The sequence below is a fragment of the Balaenoptera musculus genome, chromosome 19 (assembly GCF_009873245.2).
Source record: "Balaenoptera musculus isolate JJ_BM4_2016_0621 chromosome 19, mBalMus1.pri.v3, whole genome shotgun sequence".
NCBI classification, from domain to species: domain Eukaryota; kingdom Metazoa; phylum Chordata; class Mammalia; order Artiodactyla; family Balaenopteridae; genus Balaenoptera; species Balaenoptera musculus.
In genome coordinates this window covers 8,179,529-8,207,528 of record NC_045803.1, presented here as the reverse complement: position 1 = coordinate 8,207,528, position 28,000 = coordinate 8,179,529, and the positions used below count along the sequence as shown (strand labels likewise).

The following is a 28,000-nucleotide window of genomic DNA, read 5'->3' as shown; positions in this document are numbered from 1 at the left end:
TACCCCTCATTCTCTTGCCTTTTCAGAGAACAGTCAGATCAAGGGCCTGGAGACCTTTTATTTCTGCGGCTCTTCCGGCCACCTCGCCTCAATCACCGGGTTTCTTCCTGGGAGCCGGGGAACCCAGCCCCTTGTGCAAACACAGGGGGAGGGCTGACACAGGCCCCTGGAGGCAGAGGACGGTAAGGTCCCAGCTCCAGGAATACACTCAACGGGCTTCGCCCAGGCTCTGGCGGCCGGCCTGACTCAGGCTTCGGGGGAGGGGGAGCGCATCACCTATTCCCACGCACCCCCTCCCCCACGGCGGCCCGCCCCATTTATACTTCGCCGTCCAAGCCCCGCCAGCCATCCCGAGCACAGAGATCCGGGAGGGGAGCGCTGTTCCTTTAAGAGTAAGCGTGGCTAAACTCGAAAAGGAAGCAGAGGTGCGTCGACACCACACCTGGGAAGAGGTGGGGCTTCGGCTTGGAGGGCCGCCAGGTCCCAACGGTGCAGCGAGGTCCATAGGGCCGCCACCAGGCTTAGGGCAGTCACCCACGCACACCTGTGACCGCAGGCTCCGTCCCCCAGCACAGCGGAAGGGTCTCATCCCAAAGGCTGGTCTCCCCCAGAAAGGGGCGTGGCAACCACTCCCCAAACAAAGGCGTTCTCACCGCCGGTTCCGACACATATTCCTCCCCCCACCCCGTTCCCCAATAATACACAAAAGGCCATTAGCATCCAAAATCTTTTTAATAACAAGGTAGGATCTGGGGTTAGTTCTTGTAGCCACGGCTGGCCCGTCGGCCTCTGGCGCGCTCGAACTTCCGGCCCTTGGAGCGTACATAGGGTCTGCAGGGAGAGAAGGGAGGGTGAGAAGAGGCTCACGTTACAGACAAGTGAGGGACGAGGGACGCCACCGGCTGCCAGGGCCCGCTCGCTCGCCGGCTGGGAGCTCAGCAGAGAGCTGCTTGCTCTAACAGAGCAGCACAGGGGCTGGGAGCTCAGCAGAGAGCTGCTTGCTCTAACAGAGCAGCACAGGGGCTGGGAGCTCAGCAGAGAGCTGCTTGCTCTAACAGAGCAGCACAGGGGCTGGGAGCTCAGCAGAGAGCTGCTTGCTCTAACAGAGCAGCACAGGGGCTGGGAGCTCAGCAGAGAGCTGCTTGCTCTAACAGAGCAGCACAGGGACACCAGAAGGGCCCTCACTCAACCCAAGCAGCATCAGTGGTGACACCAAGTCCGCTGCTGGAAAAGCCTGGCAGCGCAGGAAGCGACACTGGCAGGAGTGGCTGCTGGAGCGCCTGCACTAGGCCCCGGGGCCATCCACCTGGGTGCCCGGCGCTGCACGGAATGCAGGCCCCACCCGAAAGACGGGGACAGGCCCTGGGAAGCCTGCATCTGTGATGCTGGCCGTGCACGGAGCTCAACACCCGAGGAACAGAGCTTCAGGCAGTCTGAAGGAAAAAGCGGGTAAGAGGGTGGGGGGATATTCTAGAGACCTGCAGGCTGGGGTCCAGGGCTAGGTCTACTCACTTGGTGTGGCTATGCGGGGTTCCTGGGGCCTTGCCGAAATGCCTGTACACCTCTCGGCCCTTGCGAGGACCTGGGGAAGGGATGGAAGGGGTGGCTCAGGCTGATCTGGGGTGGGGTGGGGTGTCACTAACCTCCCAGGCCTGGGAAGGTAAAGGCTGCTAGCAGTCCCACAGCTCGTGACAGACCCCTCCCACCCCCCTACCCGCCTCGAGCCGCTCAGCCCCACTCACCAGACAGGAGCACGGTGCCACAGCCCTTGGGGGAGTCCAGGGCCAGCTGGTCGAAGGTGAGGATCTTGCCCCCGGCCTTGAGGATGCGGCTCCGGGCGCGGCTGCTCACCCGGAGAGCACACACCTGGGGGACACAGGGGACAGGCGTGGTCAGAGCCCCCCGGACAGCGACCCAGGGGCTGCTGGGGCTGCCTGTCCACTGCCCAGGCCCAGCAGGAGTCCCAGCTGCTTACTCGGCCTCATCACCACCACCACCAACTACTGGAGGCAGCTTCCTGAGTTCACGACAGCCATTCTTACCACTTTACTTCTAGAAATCCCTTTAACGCCGCAACCCGAAGCTATTACGTGTAAGGAAACTGAGGCACAAAGAGATCCAAGACTTTGTCCATAGATAACAAAGTGGCAGAGAGATCCAGGTCTGAACTCTGGCTGTCTGGATCCAAAGCGAACACCATCAGCAGGGCCCCAGAAGGGGCTTGTCCAGGGATACCCGCCATCAACAATGTGAGGGACAATCCCCCCTCCAACCCAGACACGATGCCTGCCTCACCCAGAGGTGAGATGAGCCTGCCGGCACCACGAGAAGTTGAGCCAGGTCCACAGGACCTCACCCTGAGCACCCCCCACACGCTCCTGAGCCCCCCCCCCCCGCACCTTCAGCTTGGGCACCTCCTGGACTCGCACGTCATCGGTCACTGTCCCCACCACCACGGCCGTTTTGCCTTCCCGGCCGGGAAGCTTCATCTTCCGAATCTGCGGGCGTGGGGATGAAATGCACATTAAACAAGTCCCTTCTGGTGGTTAAATCCAATCCCACCCATTCAGCCATCCCAAGAAACAACAGTTGTGTCCCGTTTGGGCTAAACCTACCCATGCCACACCTCTCAACCTAGCACAAGCCTAATCTCAGGTCCAGTTTGGGAAAATCTCCAAAGAAAATACAAACAGATTCTTCCACGGATCTCTCCTACAGAAAGCTTCTGACACAGAAGACACTCTATAACTTGAAACCTCAAGAAGATCTCATAAAACCACTGTAACCCGCCCCCAGACACACACAATGAGAAGGAAAATGAGACCAAGAGGCCAAGCCAGTCCAACGCCCCCACTATTCAGCTACAGTCAGAGGGTCAGAGCTCTGCACCCACCACTGGATGAGGTTAAGCCAGCTGATAGCCAGGCTGCTACCAGAGAGCTCCAAGCCCGCCCTTCCACCCGGAGTCCAGCTCCAGACATGATCCAGTCGCTCCCCAGGCTGGCTATGCCCTCCGCATCAGGCCCTCACCATCCGGGAAAGGGAAAGAGGTGGCCGGTTGGTGCGACTCATGAACAACCTCTTCAGCACAACTTGATTGAAGGTGGAGTTGGTTCGCCTGGCCAGAAACCTGTACAGCTGGAGGGGAAGGAAAATGCAAATGAAAACCCAGGGCAGCCCACCACCCCTCTCCCTCCCAGCTTTCTAACAAAGGGGCAAATAAATGACTTAGGGCTTTCCCCATCCTGTTAAGCCCAAGGGAGAGAGCTGGCCTAGGTCCCTCCTGGCCAGGGACCCAGAAAATCCCCCTCCCCACTCCCCTGCGGTAAACCAGCCAAGAGGCTGAAAACACTGGAATCTCCAGAAGCTAAGGGAAAGCAGCAGAGATTCGAGCCTGCCCTGCAGGCCCCTGCGAGGAGCCCGGGACCAATACCAGCATGGAGGCTCTAGAACTTGTATTGATATTTCCAGGGTGGCCTTGCCCAGGGGTCTTAGGCCCCAACCTCACCTTGACCAACAGCCTTAAGTAGATGTCCTGGCTCTTGGGCTCCTTGCGTCGAACCTTTCGGTCCTTGTTGTGGCGGATGTCAACTCCCTGCCGGGGTGAAGGGAAGACCATGAACCCAACTCTGATCTGGCAGATTCCTCACCCCATAAACATTGTTATTCCTTACCTCTAAGAAACAGCTAAAGCCCCAATCTCTGGAGACAACAAATCCCAGACCACCATTGGGAGCCCTCTGGGAAAATACTTAAAACTCCCTGGGCCTCAAGTGACTCCTTTGTTTAAAAAAAAAGAGGGGGAAACCTAATTCTACACAAAAAGCCTTCAACACATGGCACACAGCACCGTGAAAGACCTTAACACAGCAGCCGCGTTAACTCAACTTTTTACTTCTTTAGAAGCTATATTTTTCAACAATATAAGTATTATTTAAGCTCCCAAACCTTGCTCCCATGCGTGGAGCGCTATCAAAAACGGTTAAACCAAGGGCAGACTTCAAGTTCTTATAAAGGCAACGACCCTTTTTTCTAGAACTTACTCTGCACAGACCAACCCTAGAACGACCTCCTCATTAAGTAGTTTCCCACAGTAGTGCTAAAACTGAAGGGAGCCCACGATTTCCAGTACACCTCCTGCAAGTTTTTCAGGCTGTGTCATGAGTTATAAAGAACTACCTAATTATTAATAGTTCTCATTTATCCAGCACTTAATGTATGCAGGGACCCGTGGTGAGCACTTCCTCTGACTTATTTCTTCTCGAACTCACATCTTTGAGGCATAATTACTGGGTCTCCAATTAACAGATGCTTTCTGTGCACAGGAATGATGATACGGTGGGTAGGGAGTTGAGACTCGAACGGAAGCCTGCCTGGCCCCCAAACCCGGGCACCGGACGCTTGACATCCCCCCACCCCGCCCCAGAACCCAGCTTTTCAGGCTGGGGAGTGACGGATCCAGGGACACCACAGGCATGAGTGGCTGTGGGACCAGCGCCTGTGTCCGAATCCTGGCTCCGCCACTTACTGGCACTGTGACCCCGGTCATATCACTTAACCTCCTTGCCCCTCAATTTGGTCATCTATTCGATGGGACCTATAATACAGGATTATGGGAGAAGCGGGAGGTTGAGGACTCCCATCCCTGGTCTTCGGGCTCCCAAAATAGCTCCCCACAGCGGGAGTCGCCTCCTTCGAACACCCTGGAACCCCTGCCTCACTCTGGAACGTCCCCAGCTCGAGACTGCGGCGGATGGCAGCGGATGGTCAAGCCCCGAACGCCGCAAAACGCGCTCACCATGATGGCGCCTCTTGCTTAGCCAGGTCCGGAAAGGGAGAACAGAACCAGAATGGGCGGGGAAAGCCTTCGCGAGTGGCGCCTACGTGACGTCACACGGGCGCGACGCGGCGCTCTACCTTGACTCGTGTCTCTCTATGGTGAATCGGAGGACCAGCTAAATGGGCGATTCCGGAATTGGGTGGAGGAACATCCAAAGGGGAACAAGCGCTACGCCAAGGAGCACGTCGGAGGCCTCTCTGGCCCTATCCAGTCCCTGTTCTTGATAGTCTTCCGGCAGAAGGGGATCTTGGAGCCAGAGAGATGTCGCGCGGAGCTAGGAAGACGCGTCGCGCGGTGACGCTCTGGCCCGACGCCGAAGGCCTCTCTGTGGCTCCCGGAGGACCTAGAGGGCCGAGTATTGGAGGTGAGGAGGCGGGGCTGGCGGGGCTAGTCGGGACCTCGGGAAACCTCTGACCTCAGGCTTTGGGCGTTTCCTTATCAGGCTCACATCTGCCTTATCGCGTGCTGCGCTTCCCATGTGCGGCCGCAGCTCGGGAAGTCTTATTTGAGGTCTAACCCGAGATCTTCTTGCTGCAGTCCAGTCTATGGCATCCTGTATTTCCACCTTTTAGGTTCAGCTTCTCCCTCTGCCCCCGGATGACCCTTCCCTGAACCCTACTCAGCCCCTGCCACCTGGAGGCTGCTTTTCCCAGCCAAGAGATTCAAGTGGCCCAGAGGGTTCGGTTTGAGGGATGTGCAAGGTACTGGAGCACAGAGGAGGCAAGCTGAGGCCCCCGGGGCTTGGGGGATGGGGTGGAGAGAGGGATAAGTAAAAAACTCCTGAAAGAGGGGAGGAGAGACTCAGAGAGAGGGAGACAGAGATTCAAAGAGGAGGAGGAATGGAGACCCAGAAGGGGAGTGGAGAGAGACCAAGGGTGGCGAAATGGTGACCCGGGGAGTTAGAAGACCTAGAAAGAGAGGGAAGGTGGAGATCCAAGGAGGAGAAGAGACAGAAAGATGGTGATACTATCTGTAACCGAATTCAATTCTTGGCTTTGCTACTTACTAATGGTGTGACCTTGGGCAACCTCTCTGTGATTTTGGGCCAGTCGTATAACTTCTCTGTGCCTTACTTTCCTTATCTGCAAAAAGGGGCGTCTATTGCTGTTATTAGCCCTTACTGGATGGGACCAGATGGACTGGTTGGGGCAGTGATGAAGCTGACTTGTCCACTCGTTTTCGTGGAAGCCCTGCAGCACTTCTAGCTTGGCCTCCTTTCCTCTGCCCTTCATGCTCCTACTTACCTCTCCTCCACAGAGCCACAGGCCAGGCCTGCACCATGAGGCCTGACTCCTTGTCCATACCACCCTCCCATGGCCTCCGACCCAGGGCCAGGGTCTTGCTGATGTGATAACACAGCAGAGGGCCTGCAGATGCATGGACACCTTGAAGCAGAGGAGCAGCAGGACCAGGTAAGGGTCCATCTGAAAGTCCAGATCACCATACGATGGAACACAGTTTCCTTCTCTCTTCCTTGTCCCTGTTCCTTGGTCTTTGAGTCCCAGCCTCTTTGATTACTGTATCTGTCTTTCTTTCCCCTGGAGCCCTAAGCACACACACTGTGTTTGCCTGTCTCTCCATCTTTCTGGGTTTCTGGCCCTCTCTTTCCCTGGGTCATTTTTTGGCACATGTTATCTGGTGCTGTTGCTGTTCTCAGTTGAACACTAGGTACATTGATTGGCAATAAATGAAGTTCATCCTCCATTTATCTGTTTCTAGCGAGCTCAGTCCATATCTCCTTCAGCATGTGTCTTTGTCTCTACAATTCTGTTTCTAGGTCACCTGATATTATTCTTGCCTTGATTTCTTTCAATTTCATCGTGTCTTTGCCTCTCTGTATCTCTCTGTCAACATCTTTGCTTTCTGTCTCTTGGCCTCAGTTCCTCTCAGCCTCTAACATTCTCTCTGTCCCTCACCCCTGACCTAGAGGTCTCTCTCAGATACTCCCAGTCTGTCTCCTGAGTCTCTGTCCTAGCATGTAACTGGGTCATTCACTGGGCAGATATTTATGTCATGCTGCCCGCACGCTGGCTTGTGCCCATGGTAAATAGTTTGTGAATTAATGAACCTCTCCTCCCTGGTTTTCATTCTGAAAGTGTCTGTCCCCATGTCTCGCCGTGTCCATCATTTTCTGGGTTTTCTTATGTCCTTACCTTGCACATTCTTTTTTTTTTTTTTAATTTATTATTTATTTTATTTATTTATTATTTTTGGCTGCGTTGGGTCTTCGCTGCGTGGGCTTTCTCTAGTTGCGTGGGCTTTCTCTAGTTGCCGCGAGGCATGTGGGATCTTCCTGGACCGGGGCTCGAACCCATGTCCCCTGCATTGGCAGGCGGATTCTTAACCACTGCGCCACCAGGGAAGCCCGCCTTGCACATTCTTAATTCCATTGTGTCTTTGTCTCTTTGTTTGTATCTCTGCTTTTCTTTATGTCTATCTCTCTGACTCTCTGTAACTGTCTGAAAAAGAGACAACACTCTCTTCAGGTCTTTTATTGCCTCTGACTCTGGTTCACTCTTCCCTTTTACTGTTTTTGCATATCTCTGGGTCTGTGTTATCTGTGTTAGGGTTATTCTCTATCTGCAGTTAAAGACCTTCTCCCCCTTGCCCCTTCTCTTTTATAAAGTCAAAGGATGGGAGAGGTCCACTTGCCCTCAACAAAGATGGCGACAGGGGCGCTGGCCCTGTCTCCGTGAAGCCGCCTCTGCTGCGCGTGTGCCCTCACCTACAATGGCGGCTGATCTCGCGAAGCACGATACCCCGCCCAGTTCTCCCGCTCTCCCGCGGCAGGCCCCTGCGCCAAGCTCGCGAGTCTGCTGGCCCCGCCCCCGCACGCTCTTATTGGTGCAACTTAGGCCGGCCGCGCGGCCATTGGCTGAGCGGATGCACACCCTCCCCCCACCCCTGGGTCTGATGGGGGCACTTGGTGCTGACTTGAGTGGCCGCCTGGAGGAGGATCCGGCGTGTGAGGAGGGTCTGGGGTGTCGGGACAGGGACCCGAGTCAGGACGACTGAGGGAGCAAGAGGAACAGATACGCAGGCCCGGGACTTGGGTACTAGGGGTGTGGGATGGAGATGGAGAACCAGAACCAGGACTGAGGGATCCAGGAATGAAAACCCAGGTCTGGAACTGAGTTCTGGAAATGGGGTGGGGATGGAGGGCCGGGACCCGGGGAACCGGAGACAGACACTCAGGCTTATGGATTGGGGGGACCTATGGATGGAGACCCAGGCCCTGGTCTGGGGTACATGGAGGGTGGAGAGAATGGAGACCAGGCCAGAGACCTGGGGACCTAGGGACCAAGGCGCAGGCCCCAGGACTGGGGGAGACCTAGGGCTCTAAGTCGGGGGGGGGGGGAGTCAATGCAAGTTTAGGGGTGGGGCTTGAAGAGCTGCCCAGGGTAGGGGGCAGAGGTGGCTCCTGAGAGTGAGTCCACAGATGGGGGTGTGTCTGGGGCAGTTCTGCGCCTGGGGAAGGTGAGGGGCAGGACTGATAGGTGACTGGGTGGGCGGGGCAGTGGGGAACAAAGGTGAGCTGGAAGGAGGAGGCAGAAACTGGGCAGAGGGCAGGGGGAGGGGACCTCAGGCCCAGTTCCCACTCTCTCCCTGGAGAGCAGGCGGCCAGACACCCAGGTCAGTGCTTGAGGTCCAGCTCTTGGCTCCTGTCCCTTGCAGGTGCCTGCATGTGGCTCCTCTACCTCTCTGACCCCTTAGTTGCTCCATGTCACACCCCTTTCTCAGTTTCTCCAGCTACTACATCCCCTACCTTTTGCCTCTCCTGTCTGCTTTTTCTCTCCTAACTCTGTTGTCTGACTCTCAGAGGGCCTCTGGAGCCCCTAAACTCTCACTCTGCTCTCTAAGTATCTTTCATTACAGTAGGTTTCATCTCACTGAAGCTGTTTGTCTCCGAGTGTTTCTCTGGCTCTCAGACCTTTTTCTTTGTGTCTGAGTGCCTCTTCCTTGTTACTTTCTCCATCTGGAGTTGACTCTGTGTGTGTGTGTGTGTTGTGTTTTTCTCTATCTTTACATGTCTATTTATATGTCTCCACCATCCTGATCTCTCTCCTTTGCATTATTTTTCTCCAAAGTCCTTAATCGTCATCCAACACGATATGTATTTTATGTCTTTGCCTTGTTTTCCTGTCTTCCGATTAGAATATAAACTCCACGAAGGCAGGGATTTTCGTCTGTTTCATTCCCTGCTGTGCCAGGCCCAGCAAAGTCTGTTTCATTCCCTGCTGTGTTTGCTGGGCCTGGCACCATGATTGGCACATAGTACTGAATAATTATTTGGGGAATAGAGGAATGAACGTTTGCATGCCTGGGCGTGGACCCTGCAGGATGCTGCCCTTCCTGTCCAGCTGACCTCTGCCCTGTGTCTGACCTCTGCCCTGTGTCCTCAGTCTTCCCACACTTTGTCTGGGCCTGTCTCTGGTGCTCCCATCTTGCCTGTCAGCACCCCTCATTGTCTCCTCTTATCCACAGGCCCTGCCCCTGCTTCCCTCTGCCCACCATGGGTGTCCTGGACTCTGACTCCTACCCTCCTTCCTCCCCACAGAGGCCAGAGCAGGAGCTGACCTGGAGCTGGGGCCACAGGCCTAGGAGCGCCCTGGCCAGGGTCAAGGCCATGGCCCCCCCACCGCCACCGCCACTGACCGCCAGCACCCCACTCCTGCATGGCGAGTTTGGCTCCTACCCAGCCCGAGGCCCACGCTTCGCCCTCACTCTCACACCACAAGCCCTGCACATACAGCGGCTGCGGCCAAAGCCTGAAGCCCGGCCCCGGGGTGGCCTGGTCCTGCTGGCTGAGGTCTCAGGCTGCTGCTCCCTGCGGAGCCGAAGCCCCTCGGACTCAGCAGCCTACTTCTGCGTCTACACCTACCCGAGGGGCCGGCGTGGGGGCCGGCGCAGAGCTGCACGCACCTTCCGGGCCGACGGGGCGGCCACCTATGAGGAGAACCGTGCTGAGGCCCAGCGCTGGGCCACTGCCCTCACGTGTCTGCTCCGCGGACTGCCACTTCCTGGGGACGGGGGTGAGGCGCTGGGCAGCCTCTCTGTCCTCAGGCCACCTTGGTGTCTCCTCAGATCTCCCTCTGTGGCCATCTCTGTCTCTACTTTTCTGTGTGTCTGTCTGTGTGGTGTGTCTCTCTGGGTTCATACTGAAAGAGTGATGCACAGACAGGGATGGGCACAGAAGGCAAAATCCCAGGCAGAGAAGGATTTGTGTGTGCTGCTCTCATGAGATTTCTGTCTCTCTCCCCTCCCCCCTTCCATGGGTCCTGACCACAGATGAGTCAGAGGCTCCCGGGCTGGTGAGAGCAGCCAAGTGAGACACGCTCAGTCACCACTCTGGATGACAGGCACTCGCAGAGGTCCCCTGGGGCGTCTCAGGAGCCCAGAGATGGCATCTGATCCAGCTGTGGGGATTCAGAGGAGGCTTTCAGGCAGAGGGCCCCACCTAGGGTACTCAGTTGGCACAGGAAGGTAAAGGTTCCAGGGTCCCCAGCTGGTGGGACTTCCTTGGTCCTGGCTGGCTGGGGGTGAGGACCGCACAGTGGAATAACCTGTTCCTGGGTTCCAGGTGTTTGGGGGTGTGGAAGGTGGAAACCACAGCTCTCCTCCCACCCGTGAGTCCAAAGGGCACTGGGATTAGACACCGAATCCCTGCCTTTGTCTCAGCACCTGGGACGGGGGTGGGCTGTACACCTGGGCCTGAGCTGGTGAGGCCGGGGAGAAAAAAACTTTCAACTCCCAGCAGGTTTTGATGCCAGCCCTCCACCACCTCCACTGGAGGCTATTTGCATTTACCGTTTCTGAGATGAGGGGCTTGGTTCCCTGACGTCTGTAGACTCCTTCTCCTCTCTCTGCAGAAATCACCCCCGACCTTCTGCCAAGGCCTCCCCGATTGCTCCTATTGGTCAATCCCTTTGGGGGGCGGGGCCTGGCCTGGCAGTGGTGTAAGAACCATGTGCTGCCCATGATCTCTGAAGCGGGGCTGTCCTTCAACCTCATCCAGACAGGTAAGGGCAGTGTCATGATGGAGGCGGGAGCTGGGGGCTAGGACTCCTGAGTCCTGGGGAGTGGTGGTGGGTCAGGGGTGGAACAGCCTGCCTCACTTCCTGGTTCCCCACCTTAGAACGACATAACCACGCCCGGGAGCTGGTCCAGGGGTTGAGCCTGAGCGAGTGGGATGGCATCGTCACCGTCTCCGGAGATGGGCTGCTGTATGAGGTAGGGCAGGACCACCCTGCCCCAAGCCTGAGCCCTGGGGGACTGCGGAGGCCAGGACCAACACGCAGGTGTCTGGTCTCCCACCCTCCAGGTGCTGAATGGACTCCTAGAACGCCCCGACTGGGAAGAGGCCGTGAAGACCCCCGTGGGCATCCTCCCCTGTGGCTCGGGCAACGCGCTGGCAGGAGCCGTGAACCAGCATGGGGGGTAGGTGGGAGGAGCCCTCCTGGGATAACAGGGACCTGGCACATCTGCGCTACATCTTCCCCTCAGCCAGATCAGTCCGGCTGAGGGATGCTCCCCACACCCCCCAGACATTTTTGCCTGTCTTGTTCCTAGCTGTCTCCCTAGTGCCTAGAACTGTGCCTGGCACACAGGAGGCACTCAGTGAATGCTTATGGAATGAAAGAACTGACAGGGAACCTGGCTCAGTAAGAAGAGTCCGTCTGGAGGTGGCCAAATGGCTGCGGGCAGGCCCCGGGACATGCCCGGCCTCCTCTCCCCATTGTCTGCTGCCCCAGCCGTCTGTGTGTTTTTCCTCCCCGCCTGGCACTGTGTATCTCACCCAGCCTGTTTCCTCTTTCCCGCTGTATCCGTCCATGTGTGACTGTGAAGGTTTGAGCCGGCCCTGGGCATTGACCTGCTGCTCAACTGCTCCCTGCTGCTCTGCCGGGGTGGCAGCCACCCACTGGACCTGCTCTCCGTCACTCTGGCCTCCGGCTCCCGCTGTTTCTCCTTCCTGTCTGTGGCCTGGGGCTTTGTGTCAGATGTGGACATCCAGAGCGAGCGCTTCAGGGCCCTGGGCAGTGCTCGCTTCACCCTGGGCACGGTCCTGGGCCTCGCCACACTGCACACTTACCGTGGCCGCCTCTCCTACCTCCCTGCCACGGTGGAGCCCGCCTCACCCGCCCCTGCCCATGGCCTGCCACGTGCCAAGTCAGAGCTGACCCTAGCCCCCGGCCCAGCCCCACCCGTGGCCCACTCACCCCTGCACCGCTCAGTGTCTGACCTGCCCCTGCCCCTGCCCCTGCCTCAGCCTGCCCTGACCTCCCCTGGCTCACCTGAACCCCCGCCCATCCTGTCCCTCAACGGTGGGGGCCCAGAGCTGGCTGGGGACTGGGGTGGGGCTGGGGATGCTCCACTGTCCCCAGACCCACTGCTGCCCTCGCCCCCTGGCTCCCCCAAGGCAGCTCAACTCTCACCCATCACCGAGGGGGCCTCAGAAATGCCAGCATCCTCTGGGCTCCCACCTCCCACCCCTGATGCCCGGGTGGCCATCTCTGCTGGGGGCCCACCTGACCACCTGCTCCCTCCTCTAGGCACTCCACTACCCCCAGGCTGGGTGACAATGGAGGGGGACTTTGTGCTTATTTTGGCCATCTCACCCAGTCACCTGGGGGCTGACCTAGTGGCAGCGCCCCACGCGCGCTTTGACGACGGCCTGGTGCACCTGTGCTGGGTGCGCGGTGGCATCTCACGGGCGGCGCTCCTGCGCCTGTTTCTGGCCATGGAGCGCGGTAGCCACTTCAGCCTGGGCTGTCCGCAGCTGGGCTACGCTGCGGCTCGTGCCTTCCGCCTTGAGCCGCTCACGCCCCGCGGCGTGCTCACGGTGGACGGGGAGCAGGTGGAGTACGGGCCGTTGCAGGCGCAGGTGCATCCCGGCCTCGGTACTCTGCTCACGGGTCCTTCAGGCTGCCCTGGGCGGGAGCCTTAACTCCAACCAAGCTTGGAGCTCGCCCGGAGCGGGGCTTACATTCCTGAGGGGGCGGAGCCTGAGCTAGGGGGCGTGGTGTGGCTGCTAGAGTCAGGGCGGAGGCTACAGTGGTCCTGCCTGGTCTCAGGATTGCGCCCTACCCTAGGGGACCAGAGGTGATGCTGGAGGATGTCCCGAATTCCGGGGGTTGGGGCCCTGACGGTCACGGAGAAGTGGGCTCGCCCCAAGGGTAGTGCCTGATCAACGAGGGCGGGTTCACTCCAGACCCTCGAGAACGGCTCGTAGAAAGCCAGGTCGGCTGAGGGCGGAGCCTGTCTTAACGCGTAGTCCAGTGACGTGACCTGGAACGTACGGGCTGGGGAGGCCTTAGATAACTGGACCCGTCTACTCCGGTGCCTCCACCAAGCTGGCCAATCAGCCCAGGAGGGGCAAGTTCCCCGGGCGGCGCTCCGATTTGCACTAATGTCCCTCCCTCCGTGGGTGGGGGCGGGGAAGTTCGTTTCCTCTGTCTTTTGTGCGTCCCCTAGCCCCAGTCTTCAAAGCAATTGAAAAGGTCTATGCAATAAAGGTAGTGGCTTCATTCCTCTCAGGCCCTCGCCCCTTCCTCCATCCAGCAGCCCGTGGGAGGGAACAGACTCTAGGCACTTCCAGCAGCTCCTGCCTTTTATGGATCGAAGCCCAGACCTGCCCATGGACTGCGGCCAGCGTGACCCGCTGGCCTTGAACTGGGGCCAGGGAGCTGCCTCCTCCCCCACGACAGCTGGCTCTGGGGTTCTCAAGATTTATTCAGGATCGTGTTAACGGAGGCGGTGGGAGGATGGGGTCCCCGACGTGCCGGGGGGCACACACTGAGGACCTTCCCCGCCCCCATGAGGGAGCGGGGAGGCTCACTTTTTCTTAAAAATATAAATGTATTTATCTGCATCATCACATCCCTGGGGCACCCAGCTGGCCGGCCCGTGGGCCACAGGGCGGGGAGGGAAGAGGGCGTCAGGGCGCAAGTCTGAGCGAGGAGGAGGAGAGCTCCGCCTGTTGGGGTGGGGGCGGCCTCACAGGGCTCCGTGCTGGGCCTGGTAGCGGGACAGCACGGCGCGGTAGTGGGACAGCTCCTGGCGCACCGCCACCACCTCCTGCCGTAGCAGGGCGTTCTCCTTCTCCAGGAAGGCCGCCCGCACCGATATCTGGTTCTCCTTGAGCCTCCGGGCGTCGCGGGACCGCTTGGCTGCCTCGTTATTCTTGTACCGCCGGCTCCAATACTTCTCGTCCTGGATGGGTGGGAAAGCACTGAGGTCCAGAGGGGCCCCGGCCCAGCGAGAGAAGGGAGGAACAGCTTTGCTTGTGCCTCAAGGACCAGAGTGCACTTAAGAAACCGCGCCCCCCCAACCCCCGGGCTGCTTCTCACCCAGCAGTGGGGCCTAAAGGATAACCCATCTCCCCTGAATGGGTACCCAAGGGTCTGGCCTTCTAGGGCCCCGGTTGCTATGGACAGCAGGCCCCTAGCAACAGCTAAGGCATGAGATAGCCTCCCACCCCAAGCAACTGAGCTTCAAGTCTCCACTGTGCAGAGCAGGCCCAAGCTCTTCTCACTTGACAAAAGGCCTGCAGTTAGCTCCTGGTTTGCTAAGGATTCTTGTTCCCTAGCAACAAGACCTTCAGGGTCTGAAGACTTCTCCCATTGAAAAGCACTGCCCTATACATCACCTTTCCAGATCCTGGTTGCTAAGGAAAGCCTAGGTTCCCTACTGATGGGGTTTGGTGTCCCATAAAATCCTCTCAGAGCTGGGCCCTTTTGACCTTGCTGCCAAGGCAACCTCACCCCTCCTCAGCAAACAAAAGTGAGGTGTAAGTGGTCCCAATGACCACAGCCAGTCTCTGACCCACTGGCTTTGAATAGAGGCCAGGGAGCTGCCTCCTCCCCAACAGTCCCCGGTTGCAAAGGGGTCTATCCTGAGACCTCCCCACACCATTATGTTCAGAGTTCTCCAGTCCTGGAATTTGGCTGTGGAGGAGGACCACTCCTTAGTACAAGGACCACCCAGAGCTATGAAAGATGCCCCTCCATCCCCATTTCATTAAAGCCTAGTCCCTGCTTGCTAGGGTAAACCCACTCCCTAGCAACAGGGCCTCATGGCAAGAGAAACCACTGGTCTAGATTTGGTTTACAGGCCAGTACTCACTGCTTCAAGTAGTTGTGTCTTACACAAGGACATGCCAAAGTCTTGTGAGACAAGCCCAGGTACTTCTTGTTAGGGAAGAACCCAGGACTGACAAAGACAGAATGCTACAGAGATGCAGTCACTGCCCAAAGCACCCCAAATCAGAATGTGGCCCTGGCCGCTAATGAGAACCTGAGGCCTCTTACCAGTGAGTCCAGAAAACAAGGCCTAGAGGGGCTGGCAAAGTCTTCATCCTAGGCGGATGCAATCGCCCTGAAGGATGCCCCAGATCAGGGATTAAAGGACCAACCCCTGCCTAGTTGGCTGCTCAGAAGAAACAGGCTGATATCACATTCCTAAAGAATGCTATCCTTAGCAACTGGGCCTGGTAGAGCCTGAAGCCTGCCCCAATAAGGGTGTTGGGTCCAACCGATAGGAGAAGCTCCAAGCCTGTAAAACTGGTCCCATCAGTGCTGGCTGAGTCTGAATCCCACAACGATACGGTTTTCACAAATCTCAAGCCCAAACCTCTGTCCCTGTGCAGCCCCTGGCCAAGGAGGACTGATCCTTGGCTGTAAGTTAGGAGAATGTGAGAGCTAATCCCAAGTGAGAAACCCAGGTCTGACTAAAGAAAGGGCCATCCCTGGCTGTGGAGCCAGAACCCACGAAGCCTGTGTCCTACACCCAGCAATGCTCACCTTCTGCTCCTCTGGCACCTGGATCTTCCGCGCCTTCTTCATGATTGGCTGGGGCTTAAGTTCCTCCTCTGAGAAGCGATGTCTCCGAGGGTCAAAGGTCTCATGGCCGGGAATGCTTGACAGGGCTAAATCAGCTGGGTCAGGTTCAAAGGTCATCAGCACCTCCACCGTGTCTGGGTCCACAGGGCTGGGTGTGTCCCGAGAGGTCAGGCCTTGGGGAAATAGAATGTGCCGCCTGAGTGTGTATTTATTTTGGGGAGGGGGTTCCCAGAGGCTACCCCCTGCTCAGGTATCATATCCACCACAAGGAAGGCCCTTATGGGGTTTAACATAAAGCCCGCCAGGGATCAACCTCCCTAATATAAAATATGAAGGTTCCTTAAGCCACAGAGATGCTCAGAAATCATGAAACCAGTTCCACTTTTACACACAGGAAAACTGAGGCCCAATCATACGTGACTTGCCCTAAGTAGCACAGGAACCTGAATTATTGCTTCTAAAACCTCAGGACTTCAGAGTTACAGTGTTAGCTTCCTTCTCTATAGTCCTACCCTTCTTAACTGAATCCCCAACCAAAGCCTAGACCCCCGGCTGTTCAGGGAAAAGGAATTTAATGCACCGAAAAGACCTCAAGTTAGCTCCTTAAGAACTACTAAGTCCAGAGTTAGGGACGAGAAGCATAAAGGGCTCTGAGGTTCCAGGTTGGTTCAAGCATAAGAGCGGCCTGTACCTTTAAGAGAGAGCCAGCTGGGGGCAACTCAGGACACAGGTTCAGGGCCGAGTCACGTGCTGGCGCCTGCTTTCCCGCCCCGCCCCCCTGCCGCCACGGGCGCCCTCCTGTTCCCCAGTCCCGCCCCCTCCCGCGTGACCGCGCGTGCGCGAAGCACGAAGCACGGAGGAGGGAGGAGAGGACTCACGTGGCGCGGGAATGTGCGACTGGGAAGGGGAGGGCCCTGGTCCTGCCCGGAGGTCGGACCAGGAGCAGGTGTGTCCAGGAATCCCCGACCTGCAGTCCGCCCCTGGCTACCCCAAGGTGCCCGAGGGAGCACACCTTTCCTCTTGCTCCCTGGGGTCTCCCAGCTCGAACCTCTCAACCGCCAAGGAGCCAGACCCCTCTGCTCTCTAGGGAACACTCGAGAACCGACCCCCTCGATATTCTCAGGCCCCAAACGTCCTAGCCACTAGGATATACACGATTCTGGGACCCCAGGCCCCTCCCCCAGGAATATAGAAAGCTCGGTCCTTGCCGCAATGGAAGACGCAGGATGAAGGTCCCTTCTGAAGGACTCCGGGACCCGGGCCGCCAGCCCCTCTCCACTGGGGGGGGCCGAGGAGGCAGGGCTGCCAGTCCCTTTTGTCCTGGGGAAACAGAAGTCTGTGCCCGGCCCTCGTCTTCCTCCCTCGTAGAGGGCCTAGGATTTCCGGTCCTATCCCAGTTCCACCGCTTCCTGGTCCAGATTCTGGGGTGCAGTCCACTCCCCAGTAAATAACTCCAGTGTTCTGGGATCCCAATCCCTACTCCTCGAGTATCCACAGCCTTTGTCCTCACGTCCCACGTAAAAATTCACACGACCTCACCACTGGGCAGGCTTCCTGGAACTTGGGGTCCCAAGTCCCTCATCTCCTATAGATCCAGGATACGCAGTCCCTGATCCATTAGGGGACACAGAATCCGGACTCCTCTCTCGACATCTCCCGATTAGGGGACCCGGAATTCGGGCATGCAGCCCCAGTCCCACCGTCCTGACCCCCAGATTCTCACAGCCCCGCCCCCTGGAGTCCAAGCCCCGCCCAACCAGGGCCCTGCCCCGCCCCAGCCGTCGCACCTGCGCGGTGGCCGCCGGCGGCCCCGAGGGCAGCCCGGGCGGGGGCGTGCCCGGGCGAGGAGCGAGGGGAAGCCGAGCCGCAGGAGCCGGGCCCCGGGGAGGGTGCAGGTGTGCGCACGGGCGAGGGCGCTGGCGACGGGCCGCCGGGGGGCGGCGGGCTGGGAGGGAGCCCATGCTCCAGCAGGAAGGCGTCCAGGTCCACGTACTCCACGTCGCCGAACGGCAGCGTCCGCTCCCACAGTAGCGGCGCCAACAGACCCGGGCCGGGCGCAGCCCCCGGGCGTCCCCGTGGGGACCCGCCGCCCACTACCGCCCCAGCTGAGGCATCCGCCGGTCCCGCTGGCTCCAGGCCCGGCCCGGGGACCGTGGCTGCCGGCGGGGTCGCCTTGCGCTCCTTTTCCTTCAGCAGACCTGCGGGCCAGGGAAAGAACGGGCAGGGTGGGGAGGAGGAGGAAGACGGAGATGAAGAAGCGACTCCGAGAGGAGAGAGACACGAGGAACGAGGGGATGGAACCCCACACCGCAGAGATCCAGAGAGAGGGGGGACAGAAGGGAAGTGGGTGAGAGACCCGGGAGGGAGGGCAAACACCCAGAGAGAGGAGGGGACAGAGGCTCAGAGAGGGAGAGAGACCCAGAGAGAAAAGACAGAGACGGGGGCGGCGGACCGAGAAAGGGATAAAGAGAGGAAGAGAGACTCAGAAAGAGGGGAGGACAGGGACGCAAAGAGAGAGATGGGGACAGAGACCCAGGAAGGGATAAGAGACACAGAAGGGGGATGGAAGTTCAGACAGAGGTAGGTGGAGGGTTGGGCAGGAGAGATTTTAAAAATGACAGCTCTGTTAATTCCTCTGTAATCTACAACCCCCCCCCCCACTCTCTGCGCACTGTACCCCCTCCTCCCTGCCCCCACACTCTAAGGGGCAGGAAGGGGCTCTATTCCTGGGGCACATTCCTCATCCCTAGACTCCATGTGACCCCAGGAGGCCCCGCCCAAGCCCGTGTAACAACCGTGTGAGCATCCGACACACCCCCCTCCCTTCTCCCTGGACCCCAGGGGTCCAGACTCTCGGAACCAAAAGGAAGAGGGGGCTGGGGCCTAGAGTCTTGAGTCCTGGGAGTGGACAGGCAAGAGAACCGGTACTTTTGGGTCCTGGGTGCTGAGGGATCTAGGGGCCTAAACAGCTAAGTACAATATTTGGGTAGGTAAAGGTTGGGAGGATGGACTCTTGGCACGTAGGAGGTAGCTGTGGACCCTCCCGGCACTAAGGGAGCAGGGTGTCTGAGTTGGGCGAGATGGGGGCTAGAACTCACAGCTGGCTGGCTCTTTGGGCTTGCTGGTCCCCTGCAGAAGGCTCCGCAGCCCAAGCAGCGCTCCCCCGCCAGGGGGGGCCCCGGTCGGGCTGCCCAGCAGCAGGGGGGCCGGAGTCCTGTCGCTCACGGGCCGCGCCATCGCCCGGCACCTGCCCGCAGGCTCACGGGTTCATGGAGAGGCGAACAGCTGGCTTGCCAGTCAGCAGCACACTCCTGTGGTTCGGGCGAGTGTCTGCCCAGGGGCGGGCGAGCGTAGCTTGCAAGCCTCCAGTATCCAGAACACTGCAAATCCTAGGAGCGACGGGGATTTGCAGTCCTCGGTGCAGAAACGTGCAACTCAAGAGGGTCCCAGGAGACCATACAGTCTGGGTGAGGGGCTGATCAAATCAGGCGGCCGGCTCTTTGCAACCGAGGGTTCAAGGGGACACAAGGCGCTCCTTCTACAAGGTGGGCGAGCCTGGCTCTTGCAAAATCTGCAGCCCTCTCCAAGGAAGGAGCTTTGCAATCTGCACCAAGAGGTGTGCGCGGAGGGCCGGGGAGAGGGCAGGAGGAGGCGGCTGCCTTGAGGCGTGGCCAAAGCAAACTTCTTTCGCGGAAAAAAAAAAAAAAAAAGCCAAACCAAAACACCCGACGCCACAGCGCGCACCCCTCCTCTCGGCCCCCGCCCGACTCCGGCCTTGCACCCCAGCCGCGTGCCTCCCTCCGGCTGAAAGCGCGGGCCAATCGCGTCTTGACCCCTCGAGACGCACAGCCAATGGGACCCCTGGATCCGCCAAGTCCTGGGAGTGCGAGAGAGGGTCTCAGTGCGTGAAGTTACCTTGCCTTTTGGAGAGAGGCGGGACCCTGACCTACATTCACCCAATGGGAGACGGCACTGGGGGCGGGACCGTGACCCAGTTCGGGCCAATGAGGCAGACGGGAGGGGGAAGCACATGGCTTTGCGCGTGCTGCCTGACGGGGAGGGTGGGTAAAGGGGTGGGAGGGGAGAAGAGCCGCTTAAAGGAGCCACGAATCCAAATGACTGGTGAAATGGGAAGCCAAAAAACCGAGTAGTGGGGTTTAGGAAGAGGGAGATTGGTTTCTAGAAGAAGGCTGCTATTCTTTAATACCCAAATATTTCCCCGCCGCCCCTAGAATCAGACCACTGAGATACAGGAAGTATTCTGTCCCTTTAATAGCTTTGTTTTGGGGGTGACTCCCCTCCCCTTGTGGAGAGGCTTGGGAAAGGCAGGCGCAATCCTCGATGGGGAGTCTCAGCGACCAAGGGGGTTACCATCCACTGTAAGATGACACGGGTTGGGGGCGTTAGTTTAAGGCACGGTAGGATGGACCCTGAAGGGAGCATGCAGGGGGCGGGGATGGTAGGGTGGGCCGCCCGGGGCTCTACCACAGGGAGGGCTGCGAAGGGGGAGCCGGAATGTACCAGGTTGAGAAGCTGGGGGAAATGGTCAGTTATATTGCACTGGGCTGAACCATAGGGAGGCAGCAGGAGGGTGGAATAGGGACATCCGGTTTCAGCATTAGGTGGAACTACGTGAAGGTATTCATGGTGGGGGGGGTATGGGCTGTACCATGTTGAGAAGCCAGAGAGGTAGACGTTAGATCACTGGGCTGAACCACGAGGAGGCAGTGGGGGGGGAAAGGGGATTGTACCATGTTGTTTCTCAGTAAGGGAGGTGGGTTGTACCACATGAAAACAGGGAAAAGGATTCGGGCTGTACCATTTCGGAAAGCCATAGTAATAGGCACCACGGACCAGTACTTGATCGTACCATTAGGAAACCAGGGGGCTCGGGTTATACACCAAGTTGCAAGCAGCGAAGAAGACAAATCATGGATCAGCAATGGTCTATGACCGGGAGGTGGGCTGTACCACTTTGACACAAAGGGGGAAGGGAGAAAGAGCGAGTGAGAGCTCAAGAGGCTGGATCATACAGAGCAGCAGAGGGGGGTAGGACTGTATCATATTAAGACACCAAGGGGAGACACATAGGCGGGTTAGACCAAGACGTGGAGGGGGTGCAGACTGGATCATACCATGCAGGCGGTAGTTGGGGCCTCGGCAGCGCCTCTCGGGGTGCCGGGGGTCCCTGTTGCCCCTCAAGGCCCTGTGGGCCAAGGGCTGCAGGGGCCGGCCGTTACCGCTGAGGCTCTGGAAGATCTGGGACGGAGGATTCTGGCTCAGGAGTCTCAGGGAGTGCATCTGCCGTGGAAGGGGGGGGTGGGAAACTGGGAGTGAATAATGAATGGCTCTGGTGACGTCACGCAGGAAGCCCGGCCCCCGAGAGCGGGTGGGCGGGGTCTTGCTCAGCCCCCACCAGACTCTCCAGGGTTGTCAGACTCTCGAATCCCCTCCAGTTCCCTGTCAACCGGGGGTAGGAGGGTAGGTGAGGCAAGGGGACACCCAGGCCAAGGAACGGGTTGGGGGTGGCAGGGAGGGGGCAATGGGCTGCCAGGGTCACCTGGAGGGAGGTGATATTTAGGGCCCTATCAATGAGGATCCAGGTAACAGTCTCCGAGCAGGGTGGGGTGCTGAGAGAGCCCTGATAGGTGATGAAGCCAAAGGATTCGGGGAACAGGAGCTCCAGGCTCAGGTCTTGAAGAAAGTAGGCATCATCTGCGGGAATATCAGGTCAGAGTGAAGAGGGGTGCCCCTGCTGAACTCCCCTATGTGCACACCCGACCCCCACCCTCTCCACCCTCCAATGCCCAGGGACTTACTCTTGTAGGAGATGCGGGTGATGGTGTCACGGTTAAGGAGGCGGCTAAGGAACGGGTTTGAGCTACCAGCCACCTGTGTGGAGGTATGAGGTGAGGAGATAGGAACCCAGAAGCCCAAGCCCCCAACCCCTTCCTCCCCTAGGACCCCGGAGTCTGGGCCTTCCAGCCTCCCTCTTCTCAGACCCCAGGTTCCAGCCCCTCCCTCCCTCCGAATCTTGCCTGGGCTCACATTGACAAAGAGACTGAGAATGGCCAGGCCATTGGGGCCCCGGGAGGCTGTGCTGAGGTTCCCATAGAGTTCTTGGTTGAAGTGGATGAGCTGCACCTGCGAGGGGAGCACAGAGAGTGGGGTCCCCTGGCAGACAGGGGGGACAGAATGGGCAATGGGTGCAGCTCTGGGCCTTTGGGGTTCCAAGTCAGGTTAAGGATTAGTGTTCAGGGTTGGGGGGGGTAGTTCTGTGGAGGAGGATGGGATGAGGCATTAAGAGGAGGATGAGGTGGGAGGAATTGGGTCGACTCAGGGTGAAGGTCGAGGGTCAGAGGTTAGCAGGCATCACCTCAGCAGAGAAACCCTGGTGGTTGATCTGGTGTTCAGAGCCAGCTCCGTCACGCGCTCCAAATAGCAGCCGCAGTTCACTGAGTCGGTGGCTATAAAGGAGGGGCCCCCCAGACACATTGACCACAGGCCGGGGCGCAGGCAGGAAGGAGACATGGCGACCGGTGTTGTACAGGGTTCCCCGGAGCTGTGGGAGAGGTGAAGGCCTTCATAGGGATGCAGAGAGAAGATCTTTTCCCTACTGTTTTCCATTCGTACATTTCCCTCTGCCAACAAACATTTAATCATTCAGCATAGTCTGAACACTACTGTCTTTCCAGACTCTGGGCTGGTCCACGGTAGGTGCTCAACAGTGGTGAATTTAATTAACAAATATTTATTGAGCTGCTACTATGGTTGCCAGGTTGCCAGGAAAAGAGCAATGAGCAAGTAGACAAAAATTCTGGGCCTCATGGAGCTTCTGCTCCAGTGGAGGAGAGAAAGACAATAAATTCTGAATCATATAAGTAAATGCTTAGTTAATTACATCCTGTGCTCACACTGGGGAGAACTGGGAGTTCTGTTAAAGTATAATGGGAAACCCAGGGAATTCCTTGGCAGTCTAGTGGTTAGGACTCTGCACTTTCACTGCCAGGGTTTGGGTTCAATCCCTGCTCGGGGAACTGAGATCCTGCAAGCAGCACAGCCAAAAAAAAGGAGGGGGGGGACCCATAGATTGGGATGGGGGTGGGGTGTCAAGAAAGGCTTCCATGAGGAAGTGACATTTGAATGGAGACCTGAAGGATAAGGAGGGGTTAGTTGCAAGGAGCAGGGAGAAGGGCATTCCAGAAGGGAGAACAGTCAGTGCAAAGCCCTGAGATGGCCTATTTTAGTGACAGTGAAGAAGCCAGCGGGACCAGAGCCCAGTGAGCAAAGGAGAGAGTGGTGATGGGAGCCAGATGGTGCACAGCCTTGTGGGCAAGGATGGGGTATTTTGTATGTTTATTTAAATAACTGAATGTATATAACACCCATGGCACAGTGCCAGGCACATGCTAAGTACTGTGTGAGTGTGTGCTGTTATTACTTGTCCTAATAGAAGGATTTTGAGTAGGAGAGAGTGATATGATCTGGTTTGTGTTTTTAAACATCTCTCTAGCTGTGGGATGGAGAATGGACTGCAGGAGGCAGAGAAGCAGGCCAGCAAGGAGGCTATGGCACCAGTCCAGGTGCAAGATGATGGTGGGAGCAGTGGAGGGACAAGAAGTGAAATGCTGTTTAGCAAGGAGACTAGAAAGGACATGGATGGGAAATGGGAGTGAGGGAGGAAATGGGATGGGGAATAGCTCTGAGACTTTTGGCTGAGTGAAAGGTAGTGCCCTCTTATAAGAAATGGTATTGTGGGACTTCCCTGGTGGTCCAGTGGTTCAGACTCTGCGCTTCCAGTGCAGGGGTTGCGGGTTCGATCCCTGGTCGGGGAAGCAAGATCCCACATGCCGCGGGGCGCGGCCAAAAAAAAAAAAAAAAGAAATGGTATTGCAAAGCGGGCAAGAGCATGGATTCTGGGACCACACTGCCTAGGTTTGAATCCCAGCCCTGGCACTCTCTAGCTGTTTGACCTCAGGTAAGTAACTTAACCTCTCTGTGCCTCAGTTTCTGCATCCATAAAATAAGGATAATATTAGTACCTATTTCATGGGGTTGTTGTGAAAATTAGAGGATTTATCAAGTTTGAAAACAGTGCCTGGCACACTGAGTCTGTTTAACCACTGATTCTAAGAGATGGGAAGACTAGGAGCCATGTTTGAGGAGGGAACAATTGGTGATCCACTGTGGAGTGTAAGTAGCCTCCTCTCCACCCATTGTGTTGTAGGCCTCCTTCCCCAAGGCTAGCCTCCCAACTCAAAGCCCTACCCCCCACCTCCACTCAGGCCCAGCCCCAGTGGATTTGGTAACCCCGCCCTCCAGGCCCCTTACCTTCTCTCCGCCTGTGCTGAGTCTCAGCGGGGGCAGAAAGGGGTCATAAAGGACCCTCTTCAGCTCCACATCCACGGGGCTCTGTCGCTTCCCCACAGCACACAGACTCCAGGCTGCGTTCACCAGGCCCCAGAAGGGAGGCCCTGGGAGCAGGGGTGGGGCAGGGAGGAAAGGGAGTCAGAAATATGGACTGGATCCCAAGGCTGGGATCTGCTGGGAAGGCTGTGGTCTGGACTCCTTGGATCCCAGGAGACGAAGGGCTGGGAATCTGGACTCCTGGCTTTGAGGGAGGAGGGGGCTGGGATCCAGAATCCTGGGTCCTAGAAGAATCTTGGAGGAGCTTCCTAAGGACCGCCCCGGCCCCCCCAACACCTCAAGTCTCTTTGATCAAACCTCTCTTAAATTGTCATTGGGGAAGGAACTACAACTCCCAGCAGGCCCTGAGACTGCCAGCCTACCCATCCAGTGCCTGCCTGCCCCAGAGCCCATGGGAGTTGTAGTTCCTTTGGTCCCCCTTGTCCCACAGCCGGATAATGAATGTAGTGGGGAGGAGGAATTGCAAGAGAGGGCTGGACGAGGTGGGCAACGGGGCCACTGAACCTCTGGTTCTCAGTAGGAGCCAGGACCTACCTGCCTCTTTCCCAGGAAACACACACACACTTTTCCAGCCCCACACTCCCTTACCTTCCACTCCCTCCCACTCACTACTTGAAATGCGCATGTATAATGTCCCATGCTGAGTCCCTCGGGTTCAGAAGCTGGGCCTCCTGAGGGAGGGAGGAAGGGGATGGGACTCCTGCGTCCTGGGGGGAGGGGGGGCGGGAAGGAGAGAACTCCTGGGTCTCAGGAAGAAAGCGCCCGGCAGCCCAGACTCCTGGGTCCCCGCCCTGGCTGCACCTGGCACGAAGTTTCCCTGGAGATTATCCTTGTAGCTCCACCAGTCGTCGGGGTCAGGTGCGGGTCCGATGTGAGCTGGGGAGAGAGCAGCCTGAACCCCTCTCCTTGGCACCCCTCCCCCACCCCCGTCAGGGGCTCCTGCCCCAACCCCCAGGCCTTACCTGCCGCCCCCAGTGCGGCCCAGAGTAGCAGCGCTCGAGGGGCGTTCAGACGAGCTGCAACCCCCATCCCCGGGAGGCCTCGGGGCGACCCCTTCCCAATGCCCTGGCCCGCCCTCTCTCAGCTTCTTCCTCTCTTTGTGGAACCCCGACCCCACCCGGACTTCCAGCCTTCCTCTCCTACCCACAGGGAGTCCCAGTTCCCCAATTACTGAGGCAGCCGGGGACTGAGACGCCCCCACTCCCCCACCCCGCTCTCCTCTCCTGCCTCTCTATGCCTCCCCTTCCTCTGCTCTTTTCCCGAAGCCTCCTTCTCCCTCTACCTCCCGATCTTCCTACTCCTCTCTCCCTTCTGCTTCTCCCTCGGGTTACCTCTGGGTTTCTGATCCACACCCCCCTCTTCGTTCTCTTTTCATTACGCTCTCCCAAGCCACCTAACTCCATACCTCCATCCTGCTTCTCTCACCTCCTCCTCCCCCTCCCTCTCTCCCTTCTCTGCTCCTGCCTCTCCCTTCTCGCTTCTCCCTTCTCCCCTTCTTCTCCTCCTCACTCTCTCCCTCTCGGCCTCCAGCTCCTCTCTCTCTCCCCACCTCCTCCTCTCCTGCCTCTTCTGTTTCTCCGTCTCTCTCTTCTCTCTCCTCCCTTCCTCCCTCCTCCCCCTCCCTCTCTTCTCTCTCTTGCTGTTATTTAATTTTTCTGTCGTTGTTTGGGAGTGGGGGGAGCTCTCACAGCAGAGAACCCTCCTCCTCGGGCTGGCGTGGGTGTGTGTGGGGGGTGCCCCAGGGGCAGGATGGAGGGGTCGTTGGGGGGCTGGTCCCCAGCTCCCAGCCTCTCTGGGGCCATGGAGGCGGGGGTGGCCCGGACACCTGGGGCCCAAGAGCTGGCAGTTTCCATCCTCCGCAGAAGGGGGAAGGGGGGCGCTTAAGGTGGAGCTGGGAGAGTCCTCGGATGTCTTCCCGCTCAGGGCCGCTGGCCCCGGAGGATCCGGCGTCTCCCAGGTCGCGGGGACCCAGGTTGGAGCCTGCATCAGTGCCTGCAGCCCCCCGCCCAATGCATCACTCGGGCCTCCGCCAGGGGCTCCCTTAACCCGGCTGGGGGATCCCCTGGGAGACTGGCGCGCGATGTGGGCGGCTGACCAGGAGGGGGAGGCAGAGACTTGGAGAGGGAGAGAGAGAGGCTGGAGGAGCCGGGAAGGCAGAGAAGAGGGAGCAGAGGTGAGGTCAGGGAACAGTGGAGGCTTGGGAAGGGAAGGGGAGCCTGAGATGGGTACGGAGAGCCGTGGTGGAGGGAGATGCAGGGTAGAGATGAGAAAGCAGGCTGGGGCGGTTGGGGGGTTGCTGGGGGAGGTGGTGGCGGCAGGAGAGAGAGAGACATAGAGAGGGAGACCCCCCAGAATGACAGGGAAAAAATACAAAAGGAGACAAATGCAGATGGAGGCAGAGAAAGAGATACAGAGACCCACAGAGAGACAGATGTAGACACACAAACTTGGAGATAGAAGCAGAGAGACCTAGAGAGAGAGAGAGAGAGGGAGAGAGAGAGAGTCCCACATACCAGGTTAAAGATGGAAGAGCAAGATGCCAGGCAGGAGGTGTGTGGGGAGAGACAGAAACAGAAAAAGAGATCTAAAGACAGAGCGACAGAGAAACACACACCCAGAGCAAGGGGCAGAGATAGGAGGAGACAGAGAACGAGGCAGACACATGTGCACATCTATAAAGAGACGCACTCATGCAGAGGAAGAGGTATGAACAGAGACCAACAGATGGACAGAGACGGAGAGACCCAGATAGGTGGAGAGAGTCCCAGAAACAGGTCAGCTGACATGAAGGATGAGACTAAAGAGGATTCAGAAACACAGAGGCATTCAGGGATAGAGAATTGGAAATGGACATTCAAGGACCTGTGATGGAGGGAGATGGAGACACCCAGGAGAGTCAGAAATGGAGAGAGACAGAGAAAACGCGAGAAAGAAAGGTATATTCATTATCCCTTGTCACATAACAAATTATCTTAAAACTCAGTGGCTTAAAGCTACAAATATTTATTATCTCATGGTTTCTGAGGGGTAGGAATTTTGGAGCAGTTTGGTTGGGTGGCTCTGGCTCAGATAACAACAGAGAACTCAGAGTCTCTCATGAAGGTGCAGTAGGCTATTGGCCAGGGCTGCAGTCATCTGAAGGCTTGACTGGGGCTGGAAGATTACTTCCAAGCTCACCTACATGGTGCTTGGCAAGAGGCCTCAGCTGCTCAGCAGGTAAGCCCCTCCAGAGGGCTGCTTGAGTGTCCTCACAACATAGCCGCTGGCTTCCCCCTCAGAGCGAGTGATTGGAGAGAGAGAGGGAGAGAGAGAGAGAGAGAGAGAGAGAGAGCAGGGTCTTATATGACCTATGTCCAAAATCACACACCATCCCTTTTTTTTTTTTTGGCTGCATTGCATAGCCTGCAGGATCCCAGTTCCCTGACCAGGGATTGAACCCAGGCCCCAGCAGAAAGCACCGAGATCTAACCACTGGACCGCCAGGGAATTCCTGACACCATCACTTCTTTATTCTATTCATTGGAGGTGAATCTAAGTCTAGCCCACATTCAAAGGGAAAGAGATTAAGCTCCTCCTCTTGAACAGAGGGGTATCAAAGAATGTGGGCTTATTTTAAAACCATCACAGGTGGGGAGAGAAGAGAGAGAGGAATGGAGAGAGACAGACTCTTAAAGGCCCGTGAGGCTTAGAGGTTGGTGAGACACGTATTCAGAAAGGCAGGAATGTGTCAGGAGAGACTCTTGAAGACAGAGGGAGCTGCGGAGACAGGGAAAAGAGTCAAGACAAAGGAAACCAAAGCAGTAGTAGTAATAATAATTACAGTAATAGCAGCCAGCACATAAAGCACCTACTACATACCAGGCAAAGTTCTGAGCACTTTCTATGAACTGACTCA

General features: G+C 57.7%; 4 protein-coding genes across 14 annotated transcripts; 1 reads left to right on the top strand and 3 right to left on the bottom strand.

Annotated features, from left to right (window-relative positions):
• Positions 1-713: 713 nt before the first annotated feature.
• RPL18 (ribosomal protein L18) lies at positions 714-4,934 on the bottom strand. 2 transcript variants are annotated; one of them, XM_036832834.1, is made up of 7 exons: positions 4,799-4,934; positions 3,509-3,595; positions 3,031-3,138; positions 2,400-2,498; positions 1,743-1,866; positions 1,513-1,582; positions 714-831 (listed from the first exon to the last, which is right to left on the bottom strand). In XM_036832834.1, exons 1-7 carry the CDS (start codon positions 4,799-4,801, stop codon positions 756-758), a joined length of 567 nt encoding a protein of 188 aa, XP_036688729.1. In that variant the 5' UTR covers positions 4,802-4,934; the 3' UTR covers positions 714-755. The 2 variants fall into 2 exon arrangements, with proteins under 2 accessions (XP_036688729.1, XP_036688730.1); XM_036832835.1 differs by having other exon boundaries at positions 2,415-2,498.
• A 145-nt stretch (positions 4,935-5,079) lies between these two features.
• On the top strand, positions 5,080-13,417 carry SPHK2 (sphingosine kinase 2). 6 transcript variants are annotated; one of them, XM_036832823.1, is made up of 8 exons: positions 5,289-5,318; positions 5,413-5,541; positions 6,098-6,252; positions 9,399-9,873; positions 10,711-10,860; positions 10,977-11,071; positions 11,163-11,278; positions 11,687-13,417. In XM_036832823.1, exons 3-8 carry the CDS (start codon positions 6,214-6,216, stop codon positions 12,783-12,785), a joined length of 1,974 nt encoding a protein of 657 aa, XP_036688718.1. In that variant the 5' UTR covers positions 5,289-5,318; positions 5,413-5,541; positions 6,098-6,213; the 3' UTR covers positions 12,786-13,417. The 6 variants fall into 6 exon arrangements, with proteins under 6 accessions (XP_036688719.1, XP_036688716.1, XP_036688717.1 ...); XM_036832824.1 differs by lacking the exons at positions 5,289-5,318; positions 5,413-5,541 and adding an exon at positions 5,080-5,204; XM_036832821.1 differs by having other exon boundaries at positions 5,254-5,541.
• Positions 13,418-13,550: 133 nt separating this feature from the next.
• LOC118884820 (D-box binding PAR bZIP transcription factor) lies at positions 13,551-19,804 on the bottom strand. 2 transcript variants are annotated; one of them, XM_036832832.1, is made up of 4 exons: positions 18,777-19,804; positions 17,466-17,876; positions 15,640-15,851; positions 13,551-14,050 (listed from the first exon to the last, which is right to left on the bottom strand). In XM_036832832.1, exons 1-4 carry the CDS (start codon positions 18,913-18,915, stop codon positions 13,835-13,837), a joined length of 978 nt encoding a protein of 325 aa, XP_036688727.1. In that variant the 5' UTR covers positions 18,916-19,804; the 3' UTR covers positions 13,551-13,834. The 2 variants fall into 2 exon arrangements, with proteins under 2 accessions (XP_036688727.1, XP_036688728.1); XM_036832833.1 differs by having other exon boundaries at positions 13,876-14,069; positions 18,777-18,941.
• CA11 (carbonic anhydrase 11) lies at positions 18,953-25,585 on the bottom strand. 4 transcript variants are annotated; one of them, XM_036832829.1, is made up of 9 exons: positions 25,068-25,584; positions 24,907-24,981; positions 24,010-24,152; positions 22,055-22,240; positions 21,727-21,822; positions 21,498-21,570; positions 21,239-21,393; positions 20,814-20,979; positions 18,953-19,067 (listed from the first exon to the last, which is right to left on the bottom strand). In XM_036832829.1, the coding sequence occupies exons 1-9, from the start codon at positions 25,132-25,134 to the stop codon at positions 18,976-18,978; spliced, it is 1,053 nt and encodes a 350-aa protein (XP_036688724.1). In that variant the 5' UTR covers positions 25,135-25,584; the 3' UTR covers positions 18,953-18,975. The 4 variants fall into 4 exon arrangements, with proteins under 4 accessions (XP_036688724.1, XP_036688726.1, XP_036688723.1 ...); XM_036832831.1 differs by lacking the exon at positions 18,953-19,067 and adding an exon at positions 19,927-20,055 and having other exon boundaries at positions 25,068-25,583; XM_036832828.1 differs by lacking the exon at positions 18,953-19,067 and having other exon boundaries at positions 20,100-20,979; positions 24,010-24,122; positions 25,068-25,585.
• Positions 25,586-28,000: the final 2,415 nt, after the last annotated feature.